Source organism: Protomyctophum parallelum (genome assembly GCF_964188405.1).
Source record: "Protomyctophum parallelum genome assembly, chromosome: 8".
NCBI classification, from domain to species: Eukaryota; Metazoa; Chordata; class Actinopteri; order Myctophiformes; family Myctophidae; genus Protomyctophum; species Protomyctophum parallelum.
Window position 1 is genome coordinate 12,246,015 of NC_139703.1, and position 24,146 is coordinate 12,270,160.

The window sequence follows — 24,146 nt, forward strand, 5'->3', positions numbered from 1 at the left end:
AGAACACAGAAGAGCTATGAGCAGCTGAAGGAGAAGCTGATGTTTGCCATAGAGAACACAGAAGACTTTGGCCTGGAGTGACAGCATGGTATAGGAGGAGCAGGATGGAGAGTCTCCTATATACATACAGTATACTCTCATATTCTCAGTGAAATAATACAGTTGTATTCGAGCTGGTTTGGTTCTGGCTCTGCCCACAATGGAACTGCCATACACCTGTAGTCCTGTACTGCCAGCAAAGAAAATCTCATCCGCTGTTACTGCACTGCTGACTTTAAAAGCAGAGTTTTGATAGGAGTGGGTGATCATTATTTTGACTTCCCCTTTTCTCCTGTTTTGGTGGTTAGGGAGTTAGGTTAACAGTTGTTTTTGGTCATATTATGATGTGTAGTTTAGTTTGGGTACATTTTGTTTAGTTGTTTTATTATTTCATAATAACCAAAGATCTCTATGTGCCCAACTCTGGGATCTTGCCCCTGCACCTTGAAACTGGTAGGTATAGACTCTATACCTACCAGTATATACTATACTATACTATAGAGTAATATAGATAGAGAGTAATAGAAGAAGAGCAGATCTGCACTTGCTGTGATATAAACAATATTAATTAAAATTTATTTTTTACTGCCCTTTGTATCATGCACATGTCAAAAATTGTTTAGTAGGTGTAGAAAACTGGATCTGATATGGTTAAGCGAAGCAGAGTCTGGTTTGGATTTTCGAACATAAGATATTCCCACTTGCTGAATACTTAGAGAAAGTGTTGGTCAAACGGACAAAGAAAACATAATGATTGTGATTTATATTTATTTCTGTTTTTTTGTATTAACCAAATATTTTCTTTTCTCTGTGTAGTTTCTATGTTCAGGAAGTGAATGTGATATTGTTTATTAATGTTTTTGTTTGTCTTATAATTCAAGGGATGGGTCTTTTTTTAAATAAACATATATTTTTGGTATGGATTCCTGCTTGTTGGTGGTTCATTGGGAGGTGTCACATGTCTCATGTTGTGCCTCGGTTCCCCTAGACTTGGGCTGTAAAATAGCCCCCAAATGTGCAATGTATCACCTGTCAGAGTTTAATGAGCAGCCTATTTGAAATCCACCTGTGGATTTGAAACAGGGATCTCTCAGGGCACATTTAGGGGGGATTCACACTATCCTCGACTTGGCTCTCTCTGCAGTGCAGGATTTGAACCCACAACTGCGGTTGTGTTATAATGGTATTAAAGCTGCAAGTCCTTTCTTGGTGCATAAAATGCTATTTTGACTGAACAATCTGTATAGTGCACTAGTGCATAGTAGTTTACACAATTGTGGTGGCTATAGTTGGTCGGGTAGGACACCTACTGGTTGGTAAGTGGTATTGCATGAAGTCTATCTGCCAACATAATTATGGAACCTGGTAGGCGTAGGCCAGGGTATGGTAGGCACAAGCAGTGGTGAAAAGTAGAAAACTGTAGTTCCGATCATTTGGTGGGGGTCTGGGGGCCACTCAATAGACATGAATGAATCCGCAACACTAGCGTAATTTAGCCATATAGCAACTTTCGTTCAACTTTGACCCCTCTGTCACATGGAACTATTGTTTTGTGCTGCTGCTGGTGTAGTGATACTGGAGTTAACGCTAAAACCGTCTTGACCCTTTGGTGTGGTTTGGGCCATTGAATTCTATGCGTTGAATCACTAGGGACGACGTCAACGCACGTCAACGTGCAACAGGACATATCACACCGCAGGCTAAAACCGTCTCGACCTCTCGTGTGGTTAGGGCTTTATGATGCCATCGTTACCTCTGTATGTAGCTCCTATTTCTTTAACAACATGGACCCCCTAGCATCATTATTCCGCGGGTAAATTTTGCAAAAAATATCCGATAAACAAGCTCACATTATGATCGTGTACTGTATGCTCTTTTAGACTAAAACATTTGGTGCCGAGGGAAAAGGAGGGGGCCTGGTAAAGGCCCCTGGGGGTGTTCCAGTCAACAAAGTATATAGGGTTTAAGCACTTATTAATGTGTTATTGGTCGACCGCTGGAATAGAATATAAGCCCTCAGAGTCACACGGCACCTTACATCAAAAACCTCAGTGTTTGTTCAATTACTTCTCCTCATCCGTGTTTTATTGAATTTGAGCACACACACACACACACACACACACACACACACACACACACACACACACACACACACACACACACACACACAACACGCATTACAGCGTGTTTGCTTGCATGCTTGTGTACGTCACTGTCAGATATAATGACATGTAGGCCTGCAATCTCTTATGCATATTATGACAAACACACACACACACACACACACACACACACACACACACACACACACACACACACACACACACACACACACACACACACACACACATGTGCAAAACTGTGCATGTTTGTATTACTAAGCTTGTGAGGACATCAGCATTTTAGGGGCGATTTATGAATGCCATTTGTAAAAAATAAAATAAAAACAGAAAAAGCCAACTAGCTCATGAGAATATAGACTACAAAACTAGTATAAATCAGGCTTCTAAATTAATGCCAACACCAACCTGAATATTTTCATAATTGTAAGCCTAACTTTTTTTTACGCCATTAAAAGATATACAAAGGATTTGGTCAGGAAAATGGTTGTCACAATGTATATTCCTTAATAGTTCTACTATACTTGTGTTTGTGTAATTACTCAACACACACACACACACACACACACACACACACACACACACACACACACACACACACACACACACACACACACACACACACACACACACACACACACACACACACACACACACACAAGTGGAGTGTATAATAATCCTGTCCTCTGTGTAACTCCTGTGTGATATATTGAATAAACATCTAAAATTTGTATCGCAAAAATTATCATGGAGGAACATTGTGAGAGAGAAAGCATGAGTGTGCGTGTGTGTATATTGAAGAGCTATTATTGCCAGGAAGACCTTCAAAAAGAAGGATAAAATTATGCAGCACAACAGTCTGCCTCATCATGCTAGATTGTGTCTTTGATGAGATGGGAGATACAGGATCATTTGTTAATATAAATTAATACAATATTTAATAATTAAGCATAATTATGTCTTATTGATTGATTCATTACCTGACCCTATCTATCTATCTATCTATCTATCTATCTATCTATCTATCTATCTATCTATCTATCTATCTATCTATCTATCTATCTATCTATCTATCTATCTACCTACCTACCTACCTACCTACCTACCTACCTACCTACCTACCTACCTACCTACCTACTAAAACGTGATGCTTAACTTCACATACTGACAAGCGATCCTCACGGATGGAGACAGTTACCATGGCGACTGGCGTACGTCATCCCATCCCCTAACTGGTGTGTGTGGGTTGCCATGGTTCCTCCTCCTCCACCTCCTCCTCCCCGCTTACGTCAAAGCCCCTGCGCGCGCGCTTAGCAAACCCCGGAGCGTCGTCGCCATGGATAGTAGTGGCGGGGGGGTGGGGTAGCGGTTCTCAGCGTGTGGTCCGCGGACCGACAGAGGACTCGCTGAGGAAGTTGCAAGGTCCGTAACTGTAGAAATTGATCCAAATGGACCCGTTTAGTGTCCATTGTGTAGGCTCTCGGAGTTAAACTAACACTGTACATTCGCGGTCTCAAAGATAATTAATAATAAAAAATAAAAAAAACATTATCAAACTGTTGGTTCCTTGAAATGTAAAATAGAAAAAGGTGTATTCTTTTTTAGAGGAAGCGGAAGTGTCAAGCAGTGTTGCCATGTCCGCTTGTTATAAGCGGCCTTGGGATTGTTTGCAGGTTGCGGTTTTTTGGGGCTTGTTTCTAAAGTTTAGTTGCTTATTTCGGCTTGCTTCCTAATGTTCCTAATATATACTTTAAGGTCAAGGACCCCCAGAATGATTAATGTATGCCTATTTGTCCAAGGATCCTACAACATCTAAACATATTTTGTGCCAAAGACCGACCCATACAAGATTTGTGTTGTTAAAAAAAGAAGAAAGAAATATTCCACACACTCACCCGAAGATTTGTTTCGCATCGCGACGCGTTGTGAGCTTGTAGGTCGGCTATTTTTCAAATAGCCTAGTCGCTTCTTTTCAAAGACCTGTTAGCTTATTTCTCTCACGCTGGCAACACTGGCGTCAAGGCGGAAGTGGTACTGCCCTGAATAGCCCTACTAGCAGCAGCAGCAGAAAGAGGAGGACACGGCTTTGATAAGAAACTGCCATCTTTCACACAATAAACAGCAGCGGGACGCCCAGTATACTTTGAACTGTGAGTCTAAAACGTTTAAACCGTCTTACCGGTTGGTTTAGGTGGCTGTTTAGCGGTCGAAGGGGCTCGTTTTTTGATGGAGGGGGACGTAAATGAAAGTGGGTGAAGCGTGGATCCATCCATGCCTCTCTCTGCCAGCCTACCGCGGTAGGAAGGAAGGAAGGTGGTTCTATTGTGAATGCTGGAGGACGGTGTAGGCCAAGGAGACGTCATTGCAATACTTATCATTATTATATCGCTGTTTTTTTGTTATTAAGCCTCGATATTTGGCCCAACACGCGTTTTAAGGTATTTCATTTGTAAAAAATGTGTGATGGTTGAAGTTGGCTCCGTGGAGGAGGGTGTGTGGGGGGGAGGCGACGAGGGGAGGGTGGAAGTTTGGCCATTTTCTGACAGCTCGAGCTTCTAACGCGTGCATAAAGTGTAATGTGCGCTGTGTAGCTCACACGGTCCGACGGAAAATCATGTCTTTTTCGATTCCCAACGTCACGTCGACACTTATTTTCCCCTGTTTAAATTTAACGCGTCGTATTTTCTGGTTCGTTTTTTTTTAATCGCGCCGCGACGAATAATAGTGGATATACTCCCTGTTCCCACATCCTCGCGCGACTGACTGTGTCGCCGGGCCATACAAAAGGAAGATCTACAAATGAATAACGCGTTGCACGGGAACGCGTTATTGGCTTGTAGATCTGTTCTTTGTGGCTACCGACACCCCGGCCCCGTCGCTACTAGTTAGCCCAGTATGTTAGCATGTCGCTAGCCAATTTAGCATTGTGTGTCGCTCCTAGCCACGTTAGCATGTATGTAGCGCTCCACCGCAGTCTGTCTTAATCCAGTCCCCCTCTCTCACACAACTAAGACCTACAATGCCTGGTATTATCGATTATTGACGTTTTTTATTATTATTTTACGGTCCGGGATCGATCGATCGGCTGTAATCGGGAGGGACAGCCAAGCAAGCTAACAACCTGGCTAACTAGTTAGTTGTGCTGGGTGGCTGGCTGCTGGGCGTTGCTGCTAGCGGAGTGAGGCGCTGCCATTTCCCGTAGATGAAGTGACGGCTGGGTGGGTGCTGGTGGGCTTTGTTAACGGGGACGTTGGTGTGTTTGTCGGGCCGGTTGGATTGAAGTGGGTCACTGTCCTGTCAGTCACTATGTGAGTGGGGGTCGTTAGCAGCCTGTCGCCTGGTTGCTGTCACCGCATCTTAACAAACTACATTCCTTGTAAATGTTCAAGGGGTCAACAACTTGACGCTGTGTTTCCATGATCTAAATATGACGGCACATGTTTAAAAAGAATAAACTCTCTCTCTCTCTCTCTCTCTCTCTCTCTCTCTCTCTCTCTCTCTCATATCAATCGGGCCTATGCGCATAGATGGGCTGTGTGCGCGACATTTATGCTAAATGCTTCCATCTTTTCCAGTAACCTTTAGGGGTCCATCTATAGGATTAAATGCCGTTGGCCCATCATGCTCTGGAAAACGCATGCAAATGGATCATAATTCCTCACCTAAATTGTGTTTGTGGCGGGAATACCCATCAAATAATATTACCCTTAGGTGACCTTTAGTAATGTTTTACATACAGGGTGGTAATTGGCAATGAAGTATTTGTTTTATCTGGTGTTTGCTTGGTAACAGAGCCAGTAAAATGATAACGGCATGGCAATGTATGACTATTGTCTAGCTCACTTTGAAGAGTTAAATAATATTTTACAGATTGGGTTTCTAGAGATTAAACATTGTATCAAATAGGTTAGTGGTCTCAAACTGGGACGACTGAAACTCTGGCTGTCTTCAATGTTTGTGTTGGACACAGTTGTCAATACATCTACCTGTAACTGTTTGTAATCTGGGAACTGATTTGCCTTATTTAACAAATGGTGTATCACAAAAAAATAAAACATTTATCTTGTCTCCGTGCCAGGTATTATTGAATAGAAATCACAGCAATACATCTACGCAGTCCGCACCAGAGATTGAAGCACTTAGTCCCCTATATACTTATTTGACCGGAGTCCCCCAGAGCGCTCTAATAATCTAGTCTACACCAGCAACTACCATCACTATCTTCCCTCGCAACCTGACTTGTGTTGAGCTTGTACGTCTGTTATTTTTACTGATTGTTCGTCCCCCAGAATAGAACACTAGGTTTGTGTTTAACCCGCCTCCTTCACTTTGTACTTGAGAATGATATTTGTATCTATATAGTCTGTTCGTCTATAAAAATGCATCCACTAGTCTAGCACATAAAGTTGTCAAAGTACATTATACAATTGCTTTTCATGATTGACTACTGCTACAGTGGCAAACTGTTGACAAGTCCAAAACCATCCCAGAAGAACTGTCAGGAACACTAACCGAGGTGTGGGTGTGCCAGATTTGCATGAACCATTGATAGGAGGACAGACAGATAAACATATGCTCACCGGTTATCTGGACACAATGGAAGAAGTAATGCTACCTTCATTTGTCAGTATACATCCTGAGTGAGTTATATTTGCAGCAGGTGTTTCTCCCCAACACTAGCTGATCTACAAGCACAGAAGCACAACAGCGCAATCCGCTGTGAGCTTGTAGATTGGCTATTTTCAGAGTGATACTCTGGCATGCAACTAAGTATAAAACAGGCTTAACCCATTAGACTTAATTAGATCTAAAAATGCCTTCTAAATCCTGAACTAAGTATTCTGAAATATTTATAAAAAATAATAACCCTAAAGGGGTTCCCATAAGGCAGGGTCAAAAGAGGCTCCTGTATTTGCTCCGTTTTCCCTCAGTTGAGTGTTTATTTTTATTTTTTAGAGAGAATAGGATATAGGAGTGGTTGCACCACTCAAAGTACTGCTGTCACTCCATAGGATGTTGTCAAACTGACATAATCGTCACCATGACGTTACTCGTGGGTGCTTTACATTTTGTAACACTACACACTATTTCTGGGAGCTTGTTTGGACGATCATGTGAACTCCAGCCACTAAAGCATTGTCATTAAGCTTATACATACTTATCTGCCAGTTTTGCAGAAGGTTTGCCCTCAGAATAGGGATGTTCAGGCCCACGTGTTTAAGGATCTCAACTGCCTTGTATGATTTTCATTCAAATAAAGAGAAGTTTGCCTAATATGCATTAAAACAAGCCCAAAAACAGTCATATTCTCTCTGTCTCTCTCTGTGTGTTCTCTCCAGGGGGGCAGTCAGCCAGATATTTCGTGAAGCCTCATTTGAAATCGGTAGTTCATATAATGGCCTGTTGTGGCGCTGGACTGGACCCAAAAAGCCCCATAGCTCCATAGAGGCCCATGTATTTTGGCCCAACTTCACCTAGACTGTATTACCTTAATAAACATGGTCATGAATACTTTCTTCTTCCAGTCACTAGTTTAAAGTCTCATTTCTAATGTCATAATATTCTTTTTGGAAAATTATGGTCCCATTAATTAAAAAAATGACCATAAAGTCGCGTATGTTCTGAGGGGCTTGGCTACCGTTACAGTCTATGATCGGGATTCCCCTCCCACTCAAGAGTCTTCTCCTCCCACTCGAGTCAAAATAAAAACCAACGGAGAAGAAGGGGGGGAAGTCCCGCCTCGTTGTCTGGGCAGCCAATGACCAGCTGGTCCAAAACGGAGCCAGCCAATGGCCAGCTGGTACCAAACGGATCTAGAAAGATGGCGACTTACATCAGGAATTAGCATATTATTACAGGCTTCATTTTACGTTCATGTTAAACCCGGGGAACGCTTTGTCCATATTTTTTACAGTCTATGGTTCTCTCGTGTGTTGTTGGCTGCAATGCTATCCCATTGGCTGAGAGGTCGGCTAGAGGCAAAAGTGTCTGGTTGCCTAGAGATGAGGCAGCCAATCGGAAAGATAGGTGACTACGGCAGCCAATGAAATGATAAGTTGCCACTACCATAAGTAGCCACTACCAAACTGATTGTAGACCAGTTTACCTGGTAAAAAATGTTTAGCAGCTTTTTTCCTATAAGGGAATATAAGGTCAGGGAATGCGGTCACAGCTTTCTATGTACACAACCTTCCAAGCTGTCCATCTAGTGAAAACCCTAGTTCACCGCCTTGTCTGTTGAGAGGCTACCTCTCTACATAATTTATTCAATAAGTGTTTCCATTGCACTTGAACTGCTCTACCAACAAAAGATTTGACCTCATCCAATGCCAGCGTGAATATGCTTTTGTGATTACTGTATTTTCTAAGGATGCACCGAAAGGGACATTCTTGGCCGAAACCGAATACTGAATATAGGAAACAGTTGGCCGAAAACCGAATACCGAATATGATTAATATTATATATCTTTTTTTCCTACCACTGTTGTCATGGCCGTACCTTAAGGCTACCTGATTTATGGCAAAATAAATGGTTATGGCAAAAGTTAACTTAAATAATAATCACTATTATGGGTCCATAAAACATTTATTCAGCTCTTTTGAATGCATTAATTGCATACACTATTCGGTGATCTATTTTCTGCCTATTCGGGCCGAAACCGAATAGGCCGAAAATGCATTTTTAGCCATTTTCTGCTGAATATTTTCTGCGGCCGAATATTCGGTGCATCACTAGTATTTTCTTTTTAATGCAGAATTTGAAAATATGCAAAATTGTAATAGAATTTTCTCAGCTTATTTTAAGGGTTCAACTGTTAACTGAACAAATTGATATATTAATTATTATGAATACAAATAAAACAACCCTGCTTGTGTCATGAGTACATGAAACTACTGAAATGATCACTCTGAATAAAAGCATCAACATGTATGAATTGAGTCATCGACTATATCAAAAGTGAAATGAGACATGTTTTCAGGTTGTTTATTCAACCACACCCATGATGTGTAGTAGTGTTGTACAGACCTTTTATGGTGGTAAAGTTTGAATCAGTCGTCACTTTAAAGGGTCAATAGATGATAAAAAAAAGTAGTACTCATATTCTACTACTATTGCCCTTGTGTGGTTAAATTCACCAGAAATGTTGGCTTTAAATATAAACAAAGTAAAAGTTCAATGCAAATATCAAGTGTTCAAGGTATACTTCTCTGTAAGCGTTTGTGTGTGGAGAGGCAATGTCATACTTAAACCCTGCGTTTCATCTGGAGGGGGACAATGTTCCTCAGGGGAGTATCCACCAGCAGCCATTTTACTGTAATAGAAAAAAAGCATTTGATGAAAGTACATGTACATCTTCTTGTGTTTTGTTGTCTGTCACTTGTATCTGTTGGTCCAACACGGTTATGTTGGTCGTCTTGTCTGTTTTGATGGAGGCTTGTACAATTGATGTGTCCTGTCTAGATATATCGGCCATTTATTTGGACCTTTTAGACATCTCTGCAGTTATGTAGCTGATGTGTCCCAATTTTGTAAGTTTAATTAAACCCTATTCAAAAACATAAAAAAATTGCAAATCTACAAGCCCACATTGCAAGCTTTGTAGATCGGCAATTTTTTAACCTTGAACATTTGGAGAAAATCTTCAACTACATTGACATACCTAAATTAAAATTCCAAGTTGAAAGTGATATGTTTGTCTATAATGATTATTAGAAAAGTTTGTACTTTTGGGAAGAATATTAGCGAAAACATTGGTAATCTGTGTAGGGCTCCAAAAATCCAGCATCAGTCGGGCTCTCTTGCCAATACTGTAGAGATCATGTACACCTAAACCCTGGTATCTTAAATCTGTCTGACTGTCAGTGTCTTGTCTGTCTTATCTCCAGTGCAAAGATGGATAAGAACGACCTGGTTCAGAAGGCCAAGTTGGCGGAGCAGGCAGAGCGCTACGATGACATGGCGGCCGCCATGAAGGCTGTGACAGAACAGGGTCAGGAGCTCAGCAACGAGGAGCGCAACCTGCTGTCTGTCGCCTACAAGAACGTGGTACGTAGGGGTCTAACACACACAGGTTTTGATCTAATGATGAGACATACGTAAGCATGCATAGACTCTACAAGCAGTGGTTCTCAAACTTGTTTTATTTCAAGGACCCCCATAACTTGGAGTGTACAAAACAATGATGCCGTACACAAGTTTACAGACTGAGAAATGTAAAGGGATTGGATCACGTGACTTCACAGTACTCACTCACCATCCCGCCCCATATTTGAATACTGGTCCCTGGTTGGTTATAACCTGGTTCCAGACGAAGCTGGTTGGCCTTCACCATTTCGGCCGTGAAGTCCTCCCACAATTGAAGGGGGGGGGGGGGGGGGGGGGGCACTTAATCTGCCTAAGGCATAGAATTGCAAAGGCGGATGAGGGCTGGCTATGCAATGCTAACCCTACTCTGCATTTGACCCATGCCATTAGGGGTGGGTCATTTAGGCCATGGGTAGTTAACACTCTGAGCGGCCAAAACTGAGGTCTCCGTCCTATCAAATAGTTACGTTCAGCGCCCCGGACGGAGATTAATCAAAAGACGGAACGTTAATCATTTCATAACCGAGCGCACCGCTCTACAGGCTGGGAGCGTTGATTGGGCAACAATGTAATTTCCGGTTGGGACGTCATCCAAATTGATCCCCCTCCATTTTAATGGATGTGATGAAAAATCTTGAATAACGTGAATAACTCTAAATCAATGCTTCCAATTCTAAACAAAGCTTATGATGTTGACGGCCCATCGTGGTCGTCGATCCCCTCGGGGGTGTTTTGGCTACATCTAGCTACTTCCAAGATGGCGTGGAGCAACCTTGAAATAAGCTCTGAAGCTGCAAATCGCGCAATGATTTAATGGTTCCACATGCCCCCGGGCAGTCTGTTAAACTGGCCAGGTGCCCTCATGAATCTTCCCTGGCGTGTCATCCACCATGTTGTCACATCCCTCTTTTCTAGAATAAAGATACCAAGGACAGGATGGTCAAGTCATAAACAATATGAAGTGTTTTGCAGTTCAAGGGCCCTTTCAGTCTGTTCTGAAGCATGTCACTAGACGATGACATCACATCAATCTTTGGTGTGTTTGTCCTCACCAGTTCAGTCGGGGTATATACGTTGGTTAGACATACTAACAGACCGACAGCCATTAGTTCCACAACACCATCGCTCCCGACTTGCACTGGCGGTTACAACTAACCCGTGCTGCTTAAAACTAACCCGTCGCTCCCGACATGCGTAACAGGTTACAACTAACCCGAGGCAGGTTGAAACTAACCTGTGGCTTCCTGCGAGGTTAGGGTTGGGTTTTGGGTAGGCTGTAGAACTGTACGTCGGACCAAACACATGTACCCGTTCAGTCTGGTGTTTCAGCAGGGTCATTTAACCTCCTTTGAACTCAATGAAATACAACAGTTTGATGCCTCAATATGCAGAGTTGCAGACTATTGATTTCTGGTGTCATTAGTAATCATCATTCATAATCATAACAGATGTAGTTTTCCTAATGACTTAATGCATACACTGACATGAGTGCCCGACTACCCCCATGCATACAGTACATACATTTAATGACGCATACAGTATGCTATGCACACATAATAATCTTGACCATACATTTTCTACTTGTCTTAGACACATGTTATGACATTCAGTCTACAGTATACACGCTATCGCTCTCTCTTCTGCGCTCCATTGCCTACAAGACAACACAGGCTATAACATAGCCTATTAGGTAAACACGGAACGAGGCATAGAAGAGCACAGACTGGTAAGGGACTTTGTGGATTTATAACTGACTGACTTTGTTACTTATTTAAAAGCCTCCATCCATTTCCTGAGTTAATTTGAAGTAATTCCTCCTGTGTGTTTATCGATTGTGCAGGGACGCCAGAGTTGCATTCTGCATAAGTTGACTCACTGTGCACTAAAAGAACATTACTGTAAAGCGAAGTGAGGTCACTGTCGGGAGAGGCAGACGGAGAGAGACAGCCAGGACAGGAGTCCTTCAAACAAATATCCTGACCTGTCCAAGTCTGTGGGTTTCATAAATATTGAGCTGGTGACTAAATAATTAAATTGAATCCATTAGAACACATTCCTGAAACCTTAACAGTTTGGACATTATGGGTTTCTGCAACAATATGCTATTTATTATTGCTTTTTGCTCAATTTTGTTGTGATCTAAAGCCCTGTCCACACCAATGATTTGTGATGCAAACCTGTACCGACATTTACTTTCCAGACAGCTGCAGTTTCTCTGCAACGATTTTGTTGCATCGCAACTCATTGGTGTGGATTGGCCTTTTATTGTATGTTCTTTCTTTGTCACACTTGTTGTACAAGCATTTCACTGCCTGCAATGCTTCCATAACTATTGTGCATGTGATCTAAGCTGCTGCTGTTGTGTGTACGCGTCAGGTGGGTGCACGGCGTTCGTCCTGGCGGGTGATCTCCAGCATCGAACAGAAGACTGAGGGCAGTGAGAAGAAACAGCAGATGGCCCGCGAGTACAGAGAGAAGATAGAAACAGAGCTACAAGACATCTGCAACGATGTGCTGGTGAGGAGAGTGGATAGAATGATGGGAGGGGAGAGGAGGGGGTGTGACAAGCCTATAATAATGAACGTGGTTGACTGAGTGACTCCTGCAGGCAGCTAGCATTGTGGATATACAATTCCCCCCTTCTGCTTCCCTAATGATGGAATCGTTGGGAAAGCATTATCCCACATCCAGTGATGTGAGTGAGTGTCTGTGAAGGCGGTTTAATATTTTTCCGGAATCGGTGAGACCTTTTTTATTGATCCTAGGGGTGGGCGATATGGCAAAACTGTACAAAAGTTTCATTTACAGTTCAATATTGCAACCTAAATCATGCTCATAAAGTCAACTATGGAATGGTGCACACTGCAGTGCAGAGGGCAAGCGTTGTGTTGAGAATGCACAACAAGGAGATGGCAAACTATTACCTTTTCCCTTGTTGCTTTCGCTGTGGGACTGAGCGGATTGTATGGTAGACATTATAGAGCTTTTATAACATTTTAATTAATGGCCTTCATATCGGCATAGGAAAACGCCAATCGGGGAATTTCCCTTCCATCTATGATAGATAACGGAGTCGCCAGTCGGAATAAGCCCAATTTACAGCAGTTATCCTTACCAGGCATCCGTTCATGTTTCTGTACTGTATGTACAGACACTGTACGAGAGTTGAACCGCCAGAATGGGTTGCTTTTTCTCAGCGGCAGAAAATATACCAAAATGGTCCCAGCGCTAGTTTTAGTTGGTTATGTGACACTGAAGTCAAGGCAAACTGGAATGTCCTTTGTTAAATCATAGTTGGCAATGATTGGCAAGATAAATCAAATATTAAAGGAGCATTCAATAATTTTGGTGAGTTGGAAAAAGCCCCAGTAACAAGATGTGCACATGCACACACTACAGTGGGAGGACACGCAACAGGCCAACAGCACGCACACCAAGGCCCGCCCCAGCTCCATGATTGGCGGAAGGTCCCTCTGGGCCACCTAGCCCAAAACGTTTTGGTTTCTTTTACCCCAGGGGTTAACTGGGGACAGGGAGGAACTCCTTATATGGTCAGCACACTATAGTAGGGAGGATTATCACAACAATACAAAAAATAAGTGATATTTGAATTAAGTGAAATCACTGAATATATTACTAAGATATGATCTGATTTTAATGTGTTTTTTGAAAGAATTCCTCAACTTCCAGACACGTGGGCGGGGCTGTATGCAGGGTCCAGCTGTACTAGACTTGGTTGGTCTTGTCTTGAGTAATGTGTTGAGACACTGGTTCCCAAAGTGGGGTTTGAGGATCACCAGAGTGGGGTTTGAGGATCACCAGATGTCTTTGAGTGGGTGTCAAGGTCCTAACTAAACAATTAACAAGTTTAAACAAGTTTTTATGTTTTTGGCTATTTTCGAAAAGTCTTGAAAGATGTTGACAAATCTGTTATATTCTCTAGCACAAAATATTTTCAAACTGAAGTCTATTGCCAAATTCATATCAATTTGGGCGACCTTGGCACGAAACATTCGAAAACCACTGCGTTAAAAGATGCCGGTGGTCAGCCCCGCCTGAGCTCAGGAACACAGGGGGGGAGGGGAAGATGTGAGAGAGTGAGAGAACGGTGCAGGAGAGGTGCTGCAGAGAGAGACAGAGGCCCATGATCCATAAATGGATGCATGACCTTGACCTGGAAGGATTGTGACTTTAGAGGACATGGAGAGAGGCGGAGGGGAGGAGAAACGGAGCATTATGGAGAAGACAGAGGACATGAGCCTCACGGACAAGAGAGAGGGATGGAGGGGGAGGCGAGGAGAGATGGATGGAGGATTGGAGAGACAGAAGGAAAGATGGATGGAGATGGAGTCATTTGAGTGGAGGCTTAGCATTAGTCCCATGAGAACAGAGAGTTGAACATGATACCACAGTTTACAATATCACTTCTCTATTTCATAGAGCCTTTTTGCTGAGGCATCAGAAAAATATTTATATATTTATTTTTCATTTTATCCTAAAAGTTAACATCCAAGTGACAGTTGCACTTGCTGTCAAAATATGGTAAAACATTATCATTTAAAATGTTACATTATATACAGAATATTTCTGCTAAATATAAACCACATGGATGCGTTTATAACCATCGGCTATTTTCACAATGTTTGTACGACAAAATGTAAATAAAATGGGGCTGAAGGGATTAATCTATTTTGTGCTTTTTATTCTATTTAATCGCTCTGAAAATAATCAATAGTTGCAGCCCTAAATCAATTTGTCTGCCTGTGTCTTTGTGTGCATCAGCATCTGCTTGACAACTTCCTCATTGCCAACGCCAGCCAGGCAGAGAGCAAGGTGTTCTACCTCAAAATGAAAGGAGACTACTACAGATACCTGTCAGAGGTCGCCTCTGGAGACTCGAAGAAGAGTGAGTACACCCATCTAAACCCTCCCATTATTACTGGTATATAGAGCGGCGCAGTCCCTCCCCCTTTCAGAACAACGAACGGCCCAGGAAATGAAATGCAATGCATTCTGACCATAGGATTTTCTTTAAGTATTTATTTAAAGACGGTTACGCCGCGGACAAAGCCAATTCGGATCGTGACAAATCATGACAATGAACACAATGTTTTGGGCCGATCAAATAATTTATAAGAAGAAAAACGAAACAAATAGTGTTGTCACCTGCCTTTATTTTCTTCTTTCTAATGATTTGATCGGCCCAAAATATTGTGTTCATTGTCATGATTTGTCACGATCCGAGTTGGCTTTATCCGCGGCGTAACCGTCTTTAAATAAATACTTAAATAAAATCCTATGGTCAGAATGCATTGCATTTCATTTCCTGGGCCGTTGGTTGTTCTGAAAGGGGGAGGGACTGCGCCGCTCTATATCCATGTATGCAATACATCACTGGTTCTCAACGTGGGGTCTGGAGACCACCAGTTGGGAGATCCGATTAGGTCTATTTGGAACCTCCTCAGGGAACCCTGAGCGTCCCTGGATCACACATGTTAAAAATCATTGACTTTGGTCCTCATTTGCATAGAAAGGGAAAGGGCTATTAGAATTCACTACAACTTTGAGTGTTGATTGTCGTTGTTGTTAAAGACATGCCCAGAGCCACAGTACTGCTGGTCTTTGAGGCAGATCCTACCACACACTGTCTCCCTCTCAGCTTTCTTTTCATCCGTCTCTCCTACACTGTCTCCCTCTCAGCTTTCCTTCTATTCGTCTCTCCTACACTGTCTCCCTCAGCTTTCCTACATTATCTGTCTCCTACACTGTCTCCCTGTTGGATTTCCTGCTGTCTGTCTCTCCTACACTCTTTCAGCTTCCTATTTCTATTCCTACTGTCTCAGTAACCCCCCCCCCCCCCACACACACACACACACACACACACACACCAACCGATGTATTCCCATCCCATATAAAATTCTGGTAATCGCTATTAAAGTGTAAACAAGGGAATAAATACAGTAATAAACAGAAGTAGATTGTGATGTTATTTCAAGGAGGAGTAGAATGGCAGTTCTGTTTGTAGAGAAGTCTTTTCAAGCGGCTCTATTTATAAAAATGTCTTTAACAGAAGTGGTTGTTCATGTTCAGAAGAATGAAAGGACACTTTGTCTCATTGGTGGTGATGACTCAGGACCTGCTCACTGGGTTTCTCAACCAGCAGACTGGGGCTTGACAGAGGGTCACAAGATGTTCACACAGGGTCACACAACAAATAACAACTTTATTTTTGTGTGATTCTCACTCATTTCATTTTTTCAAGGGCCCCCGATTTGTTATGCATTAGGCCACAGAGTATAGACTATAACAGATTGTACCCCTGGAACCAACTTAACTAAGGACCGCTGGGAGTCCCTGGACCCCACTTTGAGAGGAACTATTAGTTGCTCTCAAATGATGTGAAGCAGTCCTCGGGTTCCTCATGGGAGCGGTGGGAGTCCATGGACCCCCAGGGGTCCTTGAGGGACTTCCAGGGGGTTTCCAGCTAAATTATTGATACTGTAGGAAGTAGGAACCACATGGACCCTCACAGGCCTGTAACTCGGTGCACAAATATTAGTTTTTTGAAAGGGAATTGTTAACTACAACAAAAAGCTGTGTTGGAGCTCATTCAGTTCACAACTTGGTTATGTAGTTTTAGTTTTTTCCCTACCCATCTGTTATAATCCATAAAAAATGGTAGATGACGCTGAAGAGGAAAGAAAACCGTTGATGTTGAAGATGTTGTTTCTGCATTTCTATATTTCATTTCATTTTGTTTTTGTAAAGGAATATCCTTTTTCATCATACAAGAGGGTCACACGAAAATTAGCAAATGGCAGATCTTATTCTTGAGGCGGCGTGAGCTTGTAGATCTGCTATTTTAACTATTCAAAATTATTTTATAATAGAAAAGGAACAGTTTGGACATACAAGGTTTCCACGTGACGGCGACGATATATTAAGCTCACGTCTGACACATCGGTCACACTGGTTTAATTAACCACCGGCCCTCCGTATTTTGGACGCGTCATCTTGAAAATGTTCCAAATAAAGCTTGTAGAATCTTATTATCTTTTAAATCCATTTGATCTATTTTAATCTTTTTTAAATCTCGCTCCTTGTCTACGAAGCAGCTGACTTGATTCACACCGTTGCCATGAGACGCCAGCCCATAATAGTGTGTTGTCACTGTTCTCCGTCGCCTGACGCAGATCACCATGGAAATAAGCAAAACGTCCTGGTGGCAGTCTGCGTCACCGCTACAACCCAACACTCAGACCATGACCCGGTCCAGTCTGTGTCACCGCCACAGCCCAACACTCAGACCATGACCCGGTCCAGTCTGCGTCACCGCCACAACCCAACACTCAGACCATGACCCGGTCCAGTCTGCGTCACCGCCACAGCCCAACACTCAGACCATGACCCGGTCCAGTCTGCGTCACCGCCACAACCCAACACTCAGACCATGACCCGGTCCAGTCTGTGTCACCGCCACAGCCCAACACTCAGACCATGACCCGGTCCAGTCTGTGTCACCGCCACAACCCAACACTCAGACCATGACCCGGTCCAGTCTGCGTCACCGCCACAGCCCAACACTCAGACCATGACCCGGTCCAGTCTGCGTCACCGCCACAGCCCAACACTCAGACCATGACCCGGTCCAGTCTGTGTCACCGCCACAGCCCAACACTCAGACCATGACCCGGTCCAGTCTGTGTCACCGCCACAACCCAACACTCAGACCATGACCCGGTCCAGTCTGCGTCACCGCCACAGCCCAACACTCAGACCATGACCCGGTCCAGTCTGCGTCACCGCCACAACCCAACACTCAGACCATGACCCGGTCCAGTCTGCGTCACCGCCACAACCCAACACTCAGACCATGACCCGGTCCAGTCTGCGTCACCGCCACAGCCCAACACTCAGACCATGACCCGGTCCAGTCTGCGTCACCGCCACAGCCCAACACTCAGACCATGACCCGGTCCAGTCTGCGTCACCGCCACAGCCCAACACTCAGACCATGACCCGGTCCAGTCTGCGTCACCGCCACAGCCCAACACTCAGACCATGACCCGGTCCACAGACGGAACAGACTATATTCTGATGATTTGAAATGGGTCATTTCGTATCAATATCAACACACTCACTGCTGTTGACGTAATTTTACGTCAAGTTTAATCCACCGGTTAAGCGCAGGTGACTTAAATAATACGTCATGTGGTCTTTTCAGTGGTTTACGTTGGATCGCCAAGTGTGCGTGCTTCTAGGTTGCTATGCACCAGATAGAACCAAAAATTCAACAGAAGTGAATTTTTTGTCTGCTGCCTGCCTCCACGTTATCAGATCCAGAAAAAATGCATTTATCTCAGATTCTTTACTCTTTACTATTTTTGGTCAAAATCTGCTTTATTCAAATACCCTTAACCAAAGAACCAACGACCGTGGCCACATATATGTGACCAGTGCCAGTATTTTCAACCACAAGTCGGCGTTGTTTATATGTTACAATTGACCAAAATACAATTTATTTCTTTTTTTGGTGGTTTTCGTTTTTAACCACATTAACACAGTTGGAATGTTAAAGAATGTTTTTATTCCATCAGAAAGTCGTTTTAGTGGCATTAAGTCGTTGTAATTGCTTAAACATGTCAATGTGTGTAATGTTTTAACCATTGGATTAACCAATGCTAACAAATGCTAGCCAGAAAATAGAGCTTTCCTCTTGAAATATGCAAATTCCGCTAAAATTCGCCTTTTTGTACAGATTTGAAGATAATACTACCGGTAGTCTTTTACTACTAACTGGCTAACAGAAATAGCAGAGAAAGAAGTATTAAGTCGTATTTTGTAAAAAGTGTGTTTATTTTCGGTCCTAAAGCTAATTCATGCTAATGTTTTAGCTAGGGGCACTGATGATCAAAACAATGGAACATGGCTTCCTATTTTCAGCAGAAGAAGAAGACTCGAATGAATTGAATGAAAACATTGTAACATTGTCACCATAACGTGGTTATTATTAATTGCTTTGGAATGTACCTGCCATGAAAATTAAGGTCATAATAATGCAGATCGCATCGATATGTAATATAGCGCGATAATGTACTTGTTTTAGCTACAGGATTGACGAATGATATCAATATAATGCTAAATGTAGCTAACGGCTATCGTTGCGGGGTTGCCAGGTACTGCGAGAGAAACAAGCAACCCGTATATGAAAACAAGCCCAAAATAAGCGAAAATAGCCGATCTACAAGCATTTAACAAAACCAATCTTGTCCCTGGCATACATTATTTTCAGATGGGGGTTCTGCAGACAAATAATAATAACAGGCTAATATAGCTATTTTATTTGTACTCATCTGGACAATTTACATAAGCCTAATTTATCTGCCACTGTTTCTTGCCCTTTTTTCATACTACAAAATGCCAAATAAATACAGTAGCCTATTTAAAGAAGGAGAGATAACAGGCAAACTATCAAGATAACAACATTCTCTAATTGTGTAGACTTATTGGTACAGTAGGCCTATGCATTATATTTCTTTAGAAACAAGGCCAACTAATTATAATAAGCAGACATGGCAACACTGCTTGTTGACTAAAGGGAGGAATGGTCATATCTTCTTCAATTCCCCCCCAATTTCAATGAGAAATACATCATATGAAAGGTTACAGTGTGCAGTTTCATAATATGTAAAGAACTGAAAAATGACCATGGCCCCCTTGTATATCAAACTACTGTCCCCGGTCACATATAATATTTTCTTTTTGGGTTAAAGAAAAGACTGACAAGTGTTTTCCAAATATGCTTCACGTCTCGGACCTTCAAAATAAGGGTTTCACTAAAAATACACTGGTTTTGGAAGAATTAATACCTAGGAGTTAATGTGTTAAGTGGGCAAGTTGCTCCACTGCAAGACCTATGCAGCAGAAGTATTCATAGATAAATATTTACCGGTAACTTACATTTTACAGTGGAAGTCAAAGGGGCTCTGATCGGGTTGAAACATTTTAATTACCTTTATTTACTTTGCCTTGCTGAACCCGATTCAGAGTTGGAGATGGTGACTTCACTTCACTTCTCCCACCCAGATATTTTCTGCCAGTCCGCAGGGTTTGAAACTTTCTTTCACAAATGTGCTCCTCTAACCTCGAGGCCACCGCAGACATCACAGGCTGGTCACATGGAAGTCTGAGACTTGTATCGTTTAAATGACTGTAATCAGCCTCCTGAATAACACGCTCAAAAACATAATGGAATGCATGTGAAATTCTCTGTGCTTTGAAACTGACCCGACCTGAAGCTTAATTAGTCCCTCGCGAGAAGGTGTCTGTTGTGTTGTCTAAAAGAACAAGATCTAAATGACTGTGTGTGTGTGTGTGTGTGTGTGTGTGTGTGTGTGTGTGTGTGTGTGTGTGTGTGTGTGTGTGTGTGTGTGTGTGTGTGTGTGTGTGTGTGTGTGTGTGTGTGTGTGTGTGTGTGTGTGTGTGTGTGTGTGTGTGTGTGTGTGTGTGTGTGTCCTGTAGCTACGGTGGAGAACTCTCAGGGTGCGTACCAGGAGGCGTTTGACATCAGTAAGAAGGACATGCAGCCCACGCATCCCATCAGACTGGGTCTGGCACTCAACTTCTCTGTCTTTTACTATGAGATCCTCAACTCACCGGACCAGGCCTGCAGCCTGGCCAAGTCGGTATGTACACACACGAGTTTGAGGATAGAAATTGATTATTTTAAGAACAAATTGTAATTAATGTATTTTTCATTTATTTTGGACATGCTATACTGCCATCCAATGGCTGCCCATAGTAATTGCATTTTAGGGTATTGGTATAATATTTTTCTGTTCTGCTTTAGTTAGCCGAATGTACAAGGCGAACGGCCGAGCTACACCAGGCTTTTCAAAGCACGTCTGCCCACGCACAAACGTTTGGTGTAGCTCGGCCCTACTAGACTAGGCTGCTCAAGAACAACTTATGAGAATACCCGAATAAATGACAGGCTGAAGCTTGTGGTTTCTTAACTATTTAGTTATGATAATCTAAAAGATGTACGATTGTACGTGCTACTGGTTGCTGGGCCAATGCAATGCCGTTATCTGCTAGGTTGGTGAATGGCGTCGTTGAGATTTACTGTCGATCAGCTGAACGGATCCTGATTATCTGAAGAACCTATTGTGTGTCATTTCCTGGATATGCCTTGTTTGACGAGGCAACTTCTTGTATGATGTGATTTCCTGTTTGGTGAGGTAACGTCCTTGTGTTTTCCTCTTTGCAGGCCTTCGATGAGGCGATCGCCGAGCTCGACACCTTGAACGAGGATTCCTACAAAGACAGCACCCTTATCATGCAGTTACTAAGAGATAACCTGACTGTATGTAACACACACACACACACAGTGACACACACACACACCACGCACCTTATAATGCAGTTACTGAGACTCAACATCACTTTAAAGTGCTGCATGTTCATTTCAGATGATTGATTGGTTGGTTTATTGATTGCCTGACAGCTGCATGTCCTGTGTTTGTCTTCCAGCTGTGGACATCAGAAAACCAGGGTGAAGAGAACGACCCCGCGGAGGGAGAGAACTAACTTCACTGTTAAATCCCCACCCACTTCCTTCTCCTCCCCTCTCTCTCTCTTTCTACTCCTCTTCCTCACACACACACACACACCCCTTCCATTCATCAATTCATTCTTCTTCCTTGTTTTTCCCGACCTTCCGGCCTTCTGTATGAACCACCGGCATGAATTGTGCCTGACCCTCAAAAAACAAACAAAAAAAACGCACCCACCCCTCCCTGCCCCCTCCCACTCAACTCCTCCCCCTACCTCCCTTGTTCGTTCGTTCGCTCTCTTCCTCTGTCACTCCAGAGTAGGCCGTTTTCATCAGTTCTCGGTTTGATTTCTGACCCTGCCGGCCATCCTAAAGCCTAATTTATGCATTGTATGATGATTATCCCATCTATAAGCTCGCAACATGTCGCAGATGCGTTGGGTTATTACATATTACATAACCTTATAGGAGAGATTTTCAACAGAACGGTCTCAAATGCACAAATATTATCGCCTGATTTATACTTTGTTTATGTGCCGGTGTGTCGCCAAGGCTGACTGAGGAACACATCGATGTGTGGATCCGCAAATCCATGGCAATCATTGCTGAGAAGCGGTGGGATGGCTAGGACAGACAGACCTCAGATGGATTGGTATAATCACTTTTCCCACATAATACCATCCCATCTTCTGAAGTGCAGAAAGGATCATCCTCAAGCTGCTTTTTGTTGTTGTTGGGTGAAGCACCCTGGGCGCCTTCAGTAGAAAATAGTTAGACTAGTTAAACTTGCTGTTTCGGTAGCCACCTGGTGCTAAAGCATGAGCTACCCCGGCATACTGCCCCCTGTGAGGACAAGCCTTCAGCCCATACTGGAAGTGGCAATGACACAGAACAGCATTACAGATGGCAGGTACCTGTCCCTATGTCACATCCATCCATGTCAAGGAGAGGCAGCAGTAATAGTACAAAATAATAACAAATCTTTTGCTGCATGCGGTTGCATTTATTTCAGTTGGGAGAAAAAAAAAATCAGTTTCATTTTTTAAATTGTGTCCGATCTACAAGCTCAGAAGGTGTAGCGCTGCGATGCACAACTAAAAATAAATCAGGCTTTAAATGAGCAGAGACTGTCTTTTATTTCAATCATCGGAGGCGCTGCCATTGATGCGTTGACCGAAAAATAAAATGTGTCACAAAACCTCGTGGAAACATTGATCTTAATTATCCATGATTCAGAGGCAATTGTTAATTATCTCAACTTTGACAAAATGCAACAACAATTTTGCAGTCCAACCGATGTCCGTCATGCGATGAAGTATAAATTAAGCATAAGTCTTCTAAATGAAACCGAGGGAGGGAGCGCTTGTTTTCAGTTCACTTACGGTTAAAGCCAGACATAATGTTGATACACTTGTTAGTTTTTCTTTTTTGACCAGTACACCCCCTTAAAAAAAACACTTTTTTAAATTTTGCTTCTGAATTCTCAAATGTTCCTTGCTTCGATTCCTTGTTTCCCCCTTCCTAACATTTTGGAATATATTGTTTTCAATCTCTCTCTAGTGACTTGTTGCATTCATAGGGTTGTCCCCTCTTCTCTCTGCTTTTTCTTAGTGTACTGGCAAAAGAAATGGCTGGTTTTATTCTACTTACAAGAAAACATTCAAGAAAAGTTAATTAAACTGTTCATTTATTTTCAAACAAAACACTGTGATGTTTAGTTCATTCTCCACCCATCCGAGTCTGGACAAAACCCAGACTAATAAATTGGTTTTGATTTGACATGGGATGTTTTCAACATTTCAGGGGGACACAATGTCAAAGTTTATTCTTTATTTTTGAGTGGCAGTGCCATTCTGCTGAGGTTAATACAGAACGGTCAATACAAGGTTGTATTGTGACACTGATTCAGCGTATTGATTGATTCAGCATCGGCTGTGGAATCAAACATCAACTCATCTTTGTTTTGTAGGTTTTGTTTATTTGACAGAACTCATAAAGGGTGCTATTGCTTTAATTGTGGTGTCGGGCGCCAAGAAATAGGTGATCTTTAAGCTCTATAACCTATTGGTGCATATTGATGGACTATTTTTTAGGTGTGCGACACCAGCGGGCAAGTAAGTAAAAATCCGGCTTGAGTCGGATCAGAATGACTGCTTAAATGGATGTTTTGGATTATAAAACTCTGATTTTAAAAGAACCCAACCCTTTTGAGTGTCTGCCATTCCATTTAGGAACTCAAAGATTGGTTGAATTTGAATAAAAAGCCAAACATTCCATTGTGAAGTTACAGAAGATTATTAGTTTGAACCCGCCATGTAATTTTTTACATACTTTCTTTACTCCTAAC

The 24,146-nt window shown here is 42.6% G+C and overlaps 1 protein-coding gene across 1 annotated transcript; it reads left to right on the top strand.

The window, feature by feature from the left end:
• The first annotated feature begins 4,187 nt into the window (after positions 1-4,187).
• Positions 4,188-23,703, top strand: ywhaba (tyrosine 3-monooxygenase/tryptophan 5-monooxygenase activation protein, beta polypeptide a). Its single transcript, XM_083771609.1, has 7 exons — positions 4,188-4,309; positions 10,047-10,206; positions 12,622-12,762; positions 15,028-15,151; positions 20,767-20,930; positions 21,515-21,610; positions 21,778-23,703. Exons 2-7 carry the CDS (start codon positions 10,054-10,056, stop codon positions 21,832-21,834), a joined length of 735 nt encoding a protein of 244 aa, XP_083627735.1. The 5' UTR covers positions 4,188-4,309; positions 10,047-10,053; the 3' UTR covers positions 21,835-23,703.
• Positions 23,704-24,146: the final 443 nt, after the last annotated feature.

Coding starts and splice junctions, on each gene's coding strand:
- ywhaba (XM_083771609.1), top strand. CDS start 10,054: ATGGATAAGAACGACCTGGTTCAGAAGGCCAAGTTGGCGGAGCAGGCA. Junction 12,763..15,027: donor ACATCTGCAACGATGTGCTG/GTGAGGAGAGTG, acceptor TGTGTGCATCAG/CATCTGCTTGACAACTTCCT. Junction 15,152..20,766: donor CTCTGGAGACTCGAAGAAGA/GTGAGTACACCC, acceptor TGTGTCCTGTAG/CTACGGTGGAGAACTCTCAG.